Source organism: Theropithecus gelada, chromosome 1, assembly GCF_003255815.1.
Source record: "Theropithecus gelada isolate Dixy chromosome 1, Tgel_1.0, whole genome shotgun sequence".
Lineage (NCBI taxonomy): Eukaryota > Metazoa > Chordata > Mammalia > Primates > Cercopithecidae > Theropithecus > Theropithecus gelada.
The window spans coordinates 53685240-53698380 of record NC_037668.1 but is presented as its reverse complement, the minus strand read 5'-3'; the positions used below and the strand labels follow the sequence as shown (position 1 = coordinate 53698380).

At 57.8% G+C, this 13141-nt stretch overlaps 2 protein-coding genes across 2 annotated transcripts in view; one reads left to right on the top strand and one right to left on the bottom strand.

The window, feature by feature from the left end:
- UBXN11 (UBX domain protein 11) overlaps positions 1-9685 on the top strand; it is a 37390-nt gene extending 27705 nt beyond the window's left edge. The window contains exons 9-15 of the mRNA XM_025387151.1: positions 6025-6239; positions 6516-6593; positions 7562-7682; positions 7801-7904; positions 9108-9181; positions 9256-9396; positions 9476-9685. Coding sequence (XP_025242936.1) covers positions 6025-6239; positions 6516-6593; positions 7562-7682; positions 7801-7904; positions 9108-9181; positions 9256-9396; positions 9476-9668 — 926 coding nt within the window. The 3' untranslated portion in view covers positions 9669-9685. The remainder of the gene's footprint in view (positions 1-6024; positions 6240-6515; positions 6594-7561; positions 7683-7800; positions 7905-9107; positions 9182-9255; positions 9397-9475) is intronic.
- Positions 9686-10446: 761 nt separating this feature from the next.
- SH3BGRL3 (SH3 domain binding glutamate rich protein like 3) lies at positions 10447-12227 on the bottom strand. Its single transcript, XM_025387277.1, is given in 9 exon segments — positions 10447-10911; positions 11038-11205; positions 11786-11844; positions 11847-11945; positions 11948-12059; positions 12061-12078; positions 12080-12159; positions 12162-12200; positions 12203-12227. Coding segments are annotated over 9 exon segments (666 nt in total). The 3' UTR covers positions 10447-10845.
- Between the last annotated feature and the right edge of the window lie 914 nt (positions 12228-13141).

Below are 13141 nucleotides of genomic sequence, written 5' to 3'. Positions count from 1 at the left end.
TTTTTTTTTTTTTTTTTTTTTTTTTTTTTTTTTTTTTTTTTTTTTTTTTTTTTTGAGGCAGGATCTCACTTTTGCCTAGGCTGAGTATAGTGGCACAATCATGGCTCACTGCAGCCTCAACCTCCTGGGCTCAAGTGATCCTCCCACCTCAGCTGTCTGAGTAGCTGGGACTGCAGGCATGTGCCACCACACCCAGCTGATTTTCTTTATTTTTTGTAGAGACGAGGTCTCGCTACGTTCCCAAGGTTGGTCTTGAACTCCTGGATGCCAGGGATCCTCCTGCCTCAGCCTCCCAAAGTGCTGGGATTACAGTTGTGAGCCACTGTGCCATGCCAGCATCTTCATAGCCTTGACAGGGGCCAGGAGTTACTCCATTTCACAGATGGGTAAAGGGAGGCACTTAAGGAGTCTGTGGACTCATTATTCAGGGAAGAGGGGCAAGACTTAAGGCTGACAGCCCACTGGAAGACAGTTGGTCACTGAGGCAGAAGATGAGATGATGCCCAGCTTGAGGGTGGGGATGGTGGGAAGGGATGGGCAGAGAGATTTAGGTAGAATCTGTGGCCTTGGTGTCTTTACGTGAGGGAGAGGACTGGAGCAGTCAGGGATGACCCGAGGGAGCACAGCTGTGGGAAAGATGCCGAGTCCATTTGGGACACAGCAAAGCTGGGGGCTGTGCGGCCCCTGTGATGCTGCACATCATAGGGGTGTCGTGGGGGCAGTTTTCGAGGGACCCCTGGCATGAGTGAGAGGTAAGGCCCTATCAGGTGGCTGCAGGTGCTCTAAAAATGTCTATCCTGGGTCTAGGCCAGAGGCTGACAAGTGCCGCACCCTGGAACCTGCCTGGCAGGCTGGGCACAGGCTTCAGGTAGGCCTGCCATCTTGTTGCAGGGCAGCCTTCCTCCTGGCCAGGGGGGACCTCCTTGCTCCTTTCCAGATGACCGGTTTCTGGACCTGGCTCTGTGGATTCCTACTCTGCCCTGTTTGGTTGGTTGTGCGCTGAGTGCCTCCAGTCAAAATAACTTGTGAAAAACCCTGCCCTCCATCTTGGAGGCCCTGGCCACACATGTGGCCCCTCCGTGCGTTCTCTTCCTTCTTTTGCTTTTTAAATTTTTTCAGCATGGGAGGGGCCTTGATTCGGCGCTTTCTGCCAGATGAATGACGTTTTTCATCGCTAGCAGCTTCTGTTCCTGGGACATCTCTCTCTCCTGCGTCCCCATTCCTCTCTCCCCAGGTGCCAACCTGCTCCTGCCCAGGAGCCTCAGGCTCACAGCCCGGCCCCTGCTGGCCTGATGCTCGGCTGATTGCTCTGCTCTCCCTCTGTTGGAGAGGCTCCTACAGGCGCTGGGGTGGAGGCCCGTGGAGGGTGAGCCAGGGCCGTCTGTACCGAGCCGGGGGGATGATCAAACTTTCTGGAGCCTGAGACTCTTAGGGGGGAGGGCTGGTGGGGCCATGAAGGGGCTTGGCCTCAGGCTGGATCGCTCACTCTCCCCTCTCTCTGCCAGCGTCACAGAGGATGCTGTGCCAGGTGCTTCAGGGTCCGCGGAGACATGAAAGGGACAGTCCGGTCACACGCCACTGGGGCCAGGTGTTGGGCCTCGGGGCTGAGAGCTCTGGTCAGCTCTGAGGTTCTCACTCCCCCCACTCCAACCCTCTGCATCTCTGAGCTCCTCACTTCTTCCCTGTTCCCCTGAGAATGCTCACCCTCCCATCCCCCTCTGAGATCCCCACTTCCCCTACCCCAGGCAGTCCCTGCCTCCCTCCATGCCTCCACCTCTCCCTGCCAGCACCCCGCACGCCTCCCTCCTTCCTCTCAAGCCCCACACTCCTGAGTCTGGGTTGGAGACCCTCTGACTCCACAGCCTGCATGACTCGCCCCTGGGCCTGCCCTTCAATCCCCGTAGCCACCGGCTTGACCCCTCCCCACCTGCCCTTCTGCCTCCAGCCTTTGCTCCTGCTCTGTCCCCACAGAGCGCCTTGCTTGCTTCCCTCTCCTCTGAAGCTCAGGGCAAATCCAGCCTCTGCCAGCAAACTCTGCCTGCCCTGTGTGGGCTGTGCTGCTGCTCTGGGGAGGGTTCTGCTTGAGGGAAGGGGCTAAAGGCTCTGGCTGAGGCAGGGTTCAGGTCGGGTCAGACCCCAGATGGGCAGATTGCTGACCCCCTCTGAGTTCATTTCCTCCTCAGTCGTGCTGATGGGCTTCTAGGGCCACAGAATGGATGTGGTAATAAACTCTGACAGCCACTGTCACCTCGCTGTTGTCATGCATGTCGCAGTGCTTGGCACATGGGCAAGGTGTGTGTAGCTGCATGTGATTGACTGTGATGCCCGTGTGCCCAGGCTTGGATGATCAGAGCACATTGGGACAATTATCTGCACAGGATGAGGTAGGGACAGGGTGGTGCGGGACCTGAGTTCAGGTCCTGCCAGGCCACAGGCTGGTTGAGTGCTCTGGCAGTGGCCAGACCCTCAGGGCCTCGTTTCCTGCACTGGCTCCTCTGCAGAGCCGAGTGACTGCAGTAAAGTCCCCAGAGCGGGGCTCGGCTTGCAGGTGTGTGGTAATAGCGGTTCCACTTCCCGTTGCAGCTGTCTTTGCCTGAGGGTCAAGGGCAGGTACATGGAGGGTGGCACCGCATGAGCTGCCGGGTGCCATGGGCACTTGTGCAGTGAGGGACTGCCACCTTGCCACTGAGCATGGCAGGGTCTGGCCCTCTTCTGGGCTCCACAGCCCCCACCGTGATACTTACACATGCCACTGTCACCGTTTGCCGCCCTGTCTTCTTCACTTGAGTCTGAGCCTGAGGATGGCAGGACCCTGGGCGTGGGCATCACCATGATTGGCAGGGTCTAGCAGAGCACGGGTGCTCAGACATTGCTAGACAGCAGGATCCAGCCCTGCTTCTAGTGGCCCAGTCACTCTGGGCCAGGCCCAGGGCTCAATGCTCCTGAGCTCAAGGGGGGGTACCCAGCATGGCTGGAAGGCAAACAAGCAAGCAGAAAGCAGCAGCCTGTGACGAGGGCCAAGGGAGTGGGCGCAAGGGCTCTAGGCATGCAGCCTCGAGGCAGGTGGGGGGGCTCCTAGCAAGGCTTCTTGGAGGAGGTGGGGGTGAGTAGGCACAGTTTGAGCCCAGCGATGAGTAGGCGGTGCTAGGGACAACAACAGCCACCATCTGCCAAACACTTCCTCCAAGCCTCACAGCAGCCCTGTGAAGTGTGGCAACTTTTATTGTCCTCATTGTACAGAAGAGGAAGCTGAGGCCCATAGAGGCCCAGGGTTACAGAGCTCGGAAGTGCCCTGCAGTGCCCACCAGAGCGCAAGGCGGGGGGCATGTTGAGGAGAGGCTGGGGAGGCTGGGTGCTAAGTAAGGGTCTTGGGAGTTGGGCCAAAGAGCTTGGACTTGACCTCCCTTCTCCTCATTTTAATATGCTTGTGGGCTCTCAAAGTTGGACGAGGCCTCAGAAGTGATCTCCCAGCGTTGCCACCCTCCTTGGAAAAGGGACCCCAGTAAGCAGCCTCCCAAGAACCAGTATTGAGAGGCAGCTTATGAGATCACTGAGCACTGAGGCTGAGTCACTTGGGCCCTGCAAGCTGCATGATCTGGGGTGTGACACCTCACAAGGCCCAATTTCCTTATCTGTAAAACAGGAACAGTGATGCCTGCCTCCTGGCATTTGGCACAGGGCCATCATTTAGATAGGTTCACCAGCTGGATCTTGCAGGCAGCACAGGGTTCATATCATCTCCCCATTGCACAGAAAGGACAGCTGTGGCTCAGAGAGGAAGTGCCTTTCCATTTGAGTTCTGCTGCTAGCTCAGGGCAGACCTGGGACTTGCCCTCTGACCTTCCTCCTGCTGTGTGAATCCCCAACTACACCTCTCTCCATCCATGGGTCAGGCCTCAGTTGAACCCTTGTGGGGTGGTGGTGGTGGGGCTCACTGACTTCACAAGGCCCTGCTGTGATAGCTCTTCCTGTCTCATTCTGTCAGTGCTGGTTTGCCCAGAGCTGTAGTTCCTTCTTCCTGGCCCCTGGTCTTATCTCCACTCTGTGATATCCAGCATCTGCCTAGCCCACCTGCTTTTACTTCTTTAAGCCAGGGCTGTTTTCTTGGCAAGCTTCTCTCTTCCCTTTTGTCATTTCTCGGCATCCTCCCTGGTCTGGCCCCATCCCATGTCGACCACCCATGTTCATCAGCCTGAAAAACCCCTGGCCCTGGGAGGTGACAGGAACACTGAATTAGGAGTTGGTGTATTTGGTGCTCTTCCTGGCTCTGTCTGGTCTGATCAGGCCATGTCATCTGACCTTTCTGGGCCTCACTTTCCCCATCTATAAAGAAGACAGAGCCCTGGCAACACAGCGAGACCCCGTCTCTTAATTTTTTTTTTTTTTTAAATTAGCAGAGTGTGATGATGCTGCCTGTGGTCCCAGCTACTTGGGAGGCCGAGGTGGGAGGATCAGTTGAACCTGGAAGGTCGCGGTTGCAGTGAGTCATCACTGTGCCGCTGCACTCCAGCTTGGGTGACAGAGGGAGACCCTGTCTCGGAAAAAAAAAGAAAAGAGGTTTGAGGCAGGCATTGTATGAGATTATCTATTCTGCTACTGTTTTTAGGTTTGCCTATTTGTATTTAAAGTAGTTGTTAAAAGAAAATCATGTCTTGGTATCATTCTGTTAGGTGAGTTTTTCCAGGGCATCTCAGGGACTGTGGGGGAACCCCAGGAGGAGGTGGGGGCAGGTATAGCCCCTTCAGCGGTAGGAAGTGTAGGGGAGAGGAGAAGGCCAGCTGGGGCCTACCATTTCACCTGCTGCAAAAGCAACAGGAAGCACATCTGCACCTCCCTGGTATAGCCACTGCACCACTGAGAGGAAAGGAATTGGGTCCCCAGAGCCCTGACCCACATCCTGCCGCAGCCTGCCTGTCCTGTGAAAAACAGCCTCTCCGAGGCCCCGAAAGTTACTGGTGTGTTGTAGGGCACACCCGAACAGATGACTTACTTGGGGACCAGGTCCCATCAAAGATGACAGAACGGGCCCCTCGTCTGTCCCCAGCCAGCATCTACCTGTCCTCCACTTTTCTGCTCTGTTATCCGTCATGGCTGGCCCCACCACTCCATATTCTCCCCCGAAGCCAGTGCACAGCTGTATGTGCCACACATTTTTCAGAAGAGGAGGACAGAGCTTTGTCAGCTTCTCAAAGGGGTCTGTGACCCAGAAATAGTTGCACAACCTACGGTCTGTTCCATATCTGTTCTGGCCAGCAGCTGTCCCTACATCCTCGCTAAGAGCCATCTGTCCCTCTTCTGACCTCCCTCTCCTGAGATGGGTGGGGGAAACAGACTTGAGAGGCAGCCCCGGCTCCCTTCCCAGTTCCTCCTCTCACCAATTGGCTTGGGACAAGTCATTTTTCATCTCAGTGGGCCTGTTTCCTCATGTGTAAAATGGAGCTAAATAACCCCTGCATCAGCCTGGCGTGGTGGCTCATGCCTGTAATCCCAGCACTGTGGGAGGCCGAGGCGGGCTGATCACCTGAGGTCAGGAGTTCCAGACCAGCCTGACCAATATGATGAAACCCCATCTCTACTAAAAATACAAAAATTAGCCGGGTGTGGTGGCATGCACATGTAATCCCAGCTACTTGGGAGGCTGAGACAGGAGAATCACTTGAACCCAGGAGGGGAGGTTGCGGTGATCCAAGATTGTGCCATTGCACTCCAGCCTGGGCAACAAGAGTGAAACTCTGTCTCAAATAAATAAAAATACCCCTGCCTCAAGCCTCAGGGTTGGCATAAGGACCATGTGTGCAAGGTGGAGTTGGGCACAGTAGCAAACATGGACAGGGTACGTGTTCCAAGCTGGCTCTTAGGAAGATAGCTGCTGTTACTATCTAGTGTTGTCCTTCCTTTTCCCCAGGGAGTCAGTTGAGGCGACACTAAGACCACTGCCCAGCCTGGGAGGGAGCCACAGAGACTAGGGCTGCTAGGGACACGGCAGCCAGGAGGCGGCTCATAGGTGTGTGTCCTCTTTGCCAGGGGACTCATTGGCGCCCCCTGAGGTGGACTTTGACAGGCTGCTGGCCAGCCTGCAGGATCTTAGTGAGCTGGTGGTAGAGGGTGACACCCAGGTGACACCAGTGCCCGGCGGGGCACGGCTGCGTACCCTTGAGCCCATCCCACTGAAGCTCTACCGGAATGGCATCATGATGTTCGACGGGCCCTTCCAACCCTTCTACGATCCCTCCACACAGGTAGGAGCAGTGTTGGGGGGTTGGTGTTTTAATGCCCCTGCTGCCCACTGTTAGTTGGGGATGATGGAGTCAGTTCACCCCAGGTCCAGCCTGCCCTCCATGGGGCACCCAGGCCCACACACGACTTGCAGATGCCCCTCCCCCAAGGCCTGGGACTCAGCTTCCAGAGTGCAGCACTGGGTGACCCTGGATCTAGGGCCTGCCATCCAGACTAGTGGCAGGGCAGGGTGGGTCCAAGGCCCAGGCCACCCGCTCACTTTTCCTCTCCCCTTGCAGCGCTGCCTCCGAGACATATTGGATGGCTTCTTTCCCTCAGAGCTCCAGCGACTGTACCCCAATGGGGTCCCCTTTAAGGTGATGAGCTGCTCCTCAAACCACACCTTTGGGGATTTTGGAGGCCGTGAGGATACACAGCCTCCCCAGGCACCTCCCATTCTGAGGGAAAGCATCTGCGCCCCCTGGGGGACCCCAGTTTGATGCCCTCCAGGAGGATAAGCCTGAAGCCGGGCTGGGAAGGGAGCAGGGAGGACCGAAACAGAGCAGCAGGCAGCGCCCTCTGCTGGCACCCTGGAGACAGCCTCGGCTGCAGGGCCACTGCCTCCCAGTCCTCCCCAACTTTCAGGACACCTTGACAACCTGGGGTCCCTGCAGAAGTGACCCGGCTATCCCCCAAGTCTCCTGAAGCTATCTGGGTAGGGTGGGAGGCAGTGCTGTGAGCCACATGCAAAACAGAGGGGACAGATGTTGGGACTCAAGGACATAAGGTAGAGCTGGCCCATGGGTAGGTGCCACCACTGGAGCCCGTGAGGCTGCGTGTTCCAGAGGGTGGTGGGTTAGTGCCGCACTGAGGGCGTGTCAGGGAGGCAGCATGTGTCACCAGGGCTCAGGAAACAGCATGAGTCATGACTGGGGGTGTTTAAGGCATTTGTGCCACAATGGGGGCCTCGGAGCCTTGATGAGGCAAGTGAGGTTCCATGTACAATGATGCAGTTTGTGCTGCAGACTGGAAAAAAGCAGGGGCTTCGTCCTCTCCTGACCCCCTCACACTCTGCCTTCATGGTAGGCTCCTGAGAGGGGGTCTCCAAGGAGGGTGTCAGTACTGCAGCTTCAGCTGGCCTGGATGGGGTGCTTGCAGGAGCAGCAGGGCCGAGGAAGATGACAGCAGTATGAACTGTGGCTCTCTTGAGGCCTGGGTTTCCTCATATGTAAAATGAGGGTTGCATTAGACCATACCCTTGGCCTGTGTTTAGGCAGATAGGGCTGAAAGTGGGGCCAAGGGCTGAAGAGCTGGGCCCACTGCTGTCACCCTTCTTTCTTGCCAGGTGAGTGACTTGCGCAATCAGGTCTACCTGGAGGACGGGCTGGACCCCTTTCCAGGCGAGGGCCGTGTGGTGGGCCGGCAGCGGATGCACAAGGCCTGGGACAGGGCGGAGGAGCACCCAGGTGAGTTTGGCCTCCAGGTTGAGGCAGGGGGCCGGGGGACTGCAGAACAAACTCCAGGGGGGCTCCATCACCACTCATAGTCCTTCCTGGGCCCCGGTTCCCAATGCTGTCCCTGCAGGCTCCAGGATGACTGCTGAGAAATTTCTGAACAGGCTCCCCAAGTTTGTGATCCGGCAAGGCGAGGTGATTGACATCCGGGGCCCCATCAGGGACACCTTGCAGGTGAGGCCAACCCTAACTCCCCCAGCCCTCTTGGGGGAACTTTAGCACCAGCCCTGGTCCAGCCTGCCAGAACAGTGTCTTATCTGGAGGCTCAAGTTTGAGGCACCTGATGAGTCCCTCAGAGCTGTTGCTCCACTGTCTCCTGGAAACTGTGAGGCTGGTGAGGGCACTGGCTGGGCCCTAGAAAGCAGGTGGGTTGGCTGTAAGAGGGCTAAAGTCAGTCCAGGCCAGGGGTGAGCCCAAGGCCCAGGCCACCCCATCAAGGTCTAGGCCAAAATATCCAGCTCAGTACTGGGTACTCCCTTCGTGGTTGCCTCAGATTCTCCTTAGCCCTCATCATTCTGTCTCCTCGCCCCCTATCCTGCTTCTCTTCCTAGGTGTCCACATGTGAAAGGCACCAAACCTTAGTTTCTCAGGCCTCCTCTGCCTCCCTCACCCACACATTGCTAAGTCCTGTCTGGTCTGTCCACCCCCAGAACTTCTCCCAGATGCATCCCTTCTCCTGATTCCCACCACCCACCACCCTAGTCTAGGGTCCAGAGTCTCTCTCCCAGACAGCTGCCTCCCACTGCCACTCCTGCCCCTGCTGACCATCCTCCAGGCTGCCTTCCCTGTTGATATCTTCCAGTGGTTCTTGAGATAAAGCCATGTTCCTTATGCTGGCACTCAAGGCCCGTCCTATATTGCCAGGCCCCTCCTCACACCAACCTATTCCTTCCAGTCCAATTGAGCCCCAGCTTCAGCCACACATAATGCTGGCAGTTGCCCAAATGTGTCACCACCTCTAGGAAGCTTTCCCTGACCCCAGGATCTCTGTTGATGCTGTCTGGACTATCCCTGCACCCATTCCATTTCTAAGGACTCCCACTCATCCTTCAGTCACAGCTCAGTTGTCATTTTCCGAGGGAAGCCTTCCCTGACCCCAGGCTGGGGTGGGCTTCCAGCCTGATCATCATCTGTGTGGGTTTCTGTCTCCATTAGACCGAAACCGGGGGTTACCTGGGGGGGAACCATGGGGCTGCCTCCCAGAACCTCCTTCCCCTTCCATTGCCTCTCCTCTGGCCTTGGTTTATACAGAACACCCCCTCCTGCTTTGCTCACTGGTCTCATCTGTCCCTGGTCAAGGATGTGTCCCTTTAAGGATTGTGGGAATGACTCAAATGGTGCCTAGGGCTCTGTCCACCCTCCATTGATACCTTCCAGAACTGCTGCCCATTGCCTGCCCGGATCCAGGAGATTGTGGTGGAGACGCCCACCTTGGCCGCTGAGCGAGAGAGGTGAGGGCAGGACGAGGAGGTGAGGGCCTGGGGGCATTGGGTCACCAAGCGCTGATGGCCTCTGGGCTGTGCAGGAGCCAGGAGTCGCCCAACACGCCAGCACCCCCGCTCTCCATGCTGCGCATCAAGTCTGAGAATGGGGAACAGTCCTTCCTACTGATGATGCAGCCTGATAACACCATTGGGGATGTGCGAGCCCTGCTAGCGCAGGCCAGGTGGGCACAGGGCAGGGCTGGGACCACAGAGGGGCTCTGGCCTCACTGCCCAGCCTGATCTGCTCTGCCTGGTCCCCAGGGCCATGGATGCCTCTGCCTTTGAGATCTTCAGCACATTCCCACCCACCCTCTACCAGGACGATGCACTCACGCTGCAGGCTGCAGGCCTCGTGCCCAAAGCAGCATTGCTGCTGCGGGCACGCCGAGCCCCAAATTCCAGCCCGAACTTCAGTCCTAGTCCCGGTCCCGGCCCCAGTCCCAGCCCCCAATAAAGCGCCCGCCCCCTCAACCCGCTGCTCCGCCAGGCTCTCAGGGGTGGGCCATCTTGCCAGGCACGTAGGAAAGGCCTGGGACCAGCTGGGCCAGGGAGGGGGCGGTGCCGACCCGCCCCTTGGTAACTTGAGCCCCAGCTGGCGGGCCTGGCTGCTGGGTCTTTGTCTTCTAGGTTCCTCTTTCTCCCAAGAAGGGCTAAGTGGATCCTGTGAAGGGAGGGATGCAGTGGGGGGAAGGAGCTGGCCCCAGCTGGGTTTACATTCTCAGCTGGGACAGCAGAGCCTCACTGTGTAGTGTGCAGCCAGCAGATATCTGGGCACAGGCACAGACCCACCAACTTGTGGGGACACCTCAACACTGCACAAAGCCATTTTGCCACTGGACCCATGCCCCCAAACTAGCAGAACTGTAGCTGGGTACCCACCTCCCATGACACACTCATACTTAGCCATTGTGCTCCAACACAGGTGCATGGGATGGCCACACTCACTGACAGGCATGCAAATGTGCAGTACACACCAAGGCACAAGCGTGATATAGACACCACATGCATGTGAACTGGAGGGTGACCCACCCAGACATCTCCAGAAACCACTGGTCCATACAGGTATGTGTGTACCAGACATATCCAAACACATGCACTAACACAGAGGTGACAGTCCCATGAGAACAGCTCAGCCACCCTTCCCACAGAGCACAGTCTCAGCACAGTCACAACTACCAACCTTGCCCAGGGCAGGGACCCAGGAAGCCCAGGCCACAACCAACCAGACACAGTGCCAATGGAACAGGACATCATTTAATTGTCTCTAGGGTCCTCCTGGGAGAGGGACTGCGGGGCCTTTGGCAGAGCTCTGGCTGATGGAACCAATAGAGGTGCCCATCAGCCAGTGCCAGGCAGGATGGCGGCCCCAATGCTTGGCTGGGGGCAGCCAGCATTTGGGGCTGTTGCTTAAGACAATTTCTGAGACTAATGGGTAAGGAATGTTGCCTTTGGATGGAGAAGAGGGGACTACATTTAGAGAGGAGGGAGGAGAAGTGGCCTGGATTGCGGGAGGGACTCTAAGGTTAGGATAGGAATGACAGGGAGTTGTTCAAAAGGTCCTTCATGGCCAGGTGAAGGCTTGGGGGAGTGTGGTGATGGAGTCCAGCAGGGGAACTCTGGACAGGCTTGACTCAGGCCAGCTTCAGGAACTCCTGCAGCGTGTTTTGTTCCACGGCCTCCACGAAGAGCTCATAGTCCTGGGGAAGGGGAGGCAAGGGGTGGTCACCTGAATGCAGGAGGCCCAAGTGCTTTGTGGCAGATCTGACCCTGGCCAGAGCCCTCTTCCAACACTCCCCCCACCCCCAAGTCCCCCAGCCCCATACCCCACAGTACTGGTCCCCGTTGACAATCTGGGGTGGGGTGGCCTTGGGGTTGCCCGCCAAGGCTCGCATCTCATCCCTCAGGGCGTTGTCCTGGGAGATGTCCACTAGCTGGTATTGGATGCGCTTCCCATCCAGGATTCGGGTCACCTCGCTCTGCTGGGACTTGATCTGGGGACAGAGGGTGGGTAGAGGTTATTGGATAGGCTGGAGGATTTATGGGGGGAATGCTGGGCAGGGTGAGAGAGGCTGTGACCAGGAGCTTTTGTCCCCCCGAACCCCCTCCACACTAGGGGAGGGTTCTGGCCTCTAGGAGTTGGGAGGATGAGTCAGGCTTGAGGTGGTGCAGGATGAAAAGAGGGATCAACTACGGGGAGGGGGTCAGAGTGAAGGGAAGTGGGATCAGGCTCAGGGTGGGGAGGGCAGGGCAAGCCCCCCAGGCCCCGGAAGAGCAGGCTGCCGTCGTGGTCAGGGTCAGCCTGGTAGTGGGAGTGCAGAGAATGGATGTGGGGTTGATGGGGGATGGGCACGGGAAGTTCATGCTGCAGCTGCAAAGGACCCAGGATGCCCGATGAAGACGCTCAGGATGGGGCCTCGGGACCGGATCCGGGAGACAGTGCCCAGCACCTCGCCGACGCACTCCCCCACCCCGTCCCCGTCGTGGGGGCGGGTCCCAGGCGCCAGGGTCCAAAACACTGGGACACAACCCTGAGCTCTCCCCCCTCCAGCGCCAGTCCGGGCGCACACTTACTTCGCGGGAGCCGGTGACCGACGTGCTGTAGACTCGCAGGCCGCTCATGCTGGGGGTAGACGGGCCGGCGGGCACAGAGCGGCAGTAGTGGCAGCTGCACTACCGGGAGACGACGCCGCAGCCGTGCTCGGGAGCGGTTTCCTTCCTGCTCCGCCCGCAAGTCATCGCGCTCGGGACCAATGGGCGGCGCGGGCAGGCGGGGCGGGGCCTGCGCGACACCGCCCCGCGCGCCGGAGGCCCCTTCCCTTCCCCCTGGGTGACCAGGCGCGCACAGGGACCCGTCCCACGCAGGGCCGCCCCTTCTGTGGCTGCCCTGCTCGTCCTTTTCGGCCCTTCCCTGATCTGGAGCTCAGTGTGCCTGGGGAGGAGCTGCGTGGCAGGAAAGGCCCGGGAGAGGGTCTGGCAGAAGCCGCGTCTCCAACCTCACACAGGTTTGGTGCATCCAACTTCCCATCTACCAGAGCCGCTGTCTCCAGGAGGAGGTGCCCTAAATAGCACAGGGCAGCTTGGGGCTTTGGAAGGCTTGAGCTGCTTTCAGACCCAAAGTTCCCATATTAAGGTACCTTGCTCCAAGGAAACCCCCCTCTCCCCCGCCAACACACCACTAACCCTAGGGGATAGGAAGAGCCCATGCTTACATTTCCCACCCCCAAGTTCCTCTCCACTCAGGTGGGAAGGTTTAGACAAGGAAGGGTGGTGTAAGGATGCAGAGGCCACACCCCCAAGGAACCAGATGGAGACCAAGGCTGACAGCTGGGAAGTGTGGCGGTAGAGGGTGGTGTCAGGATTCTTGAGACCCTAGGGTCAAGCTGACCTAAGATCCACCCCTGGTCTTGGGGTGGTCCAAGCTCAACTCCAGCTCCATGCGTGCATGCCCCAAACTGCTACTCCTCCCAGCAATTTAGGAGTTGAGGGGACAGACTCCAGCAACCAACCCAATTTTGGAAACCTAGCTATCTGGCATTCAACATAATGCTTCTCAGATGTCCCCCTGGTCCAGGGCTCAGGCAGGTAACAGCCCAGAAAGACAACCCTTGCTCTGGTAAAGCCACTTCCTCACAGCAACCCAGAGGCTGCCAACTTCCTGTGAGGACTGCTGAAACTTTCCAGTGACAAACTTCTGCTGTGACTCAGGGAACGTTTGCCCAACAGAAAGTGAGTGGGAAGAGATCTGGTCCTACAGAACGACAGAGGAGCAGAACTGGCAGAGAGAGGGATAGGAGGCTGGACCTGACAAAGGTTCCTCCATGCTGCTACCTGGGGGACCTGGCTGAAAACCCAGACTTTGGCTCTAACAAACCAAAGTGAGGGGTAGAATAGCGTGGTGGTGGTGATGGAAGGGTATGGAAAACTGAG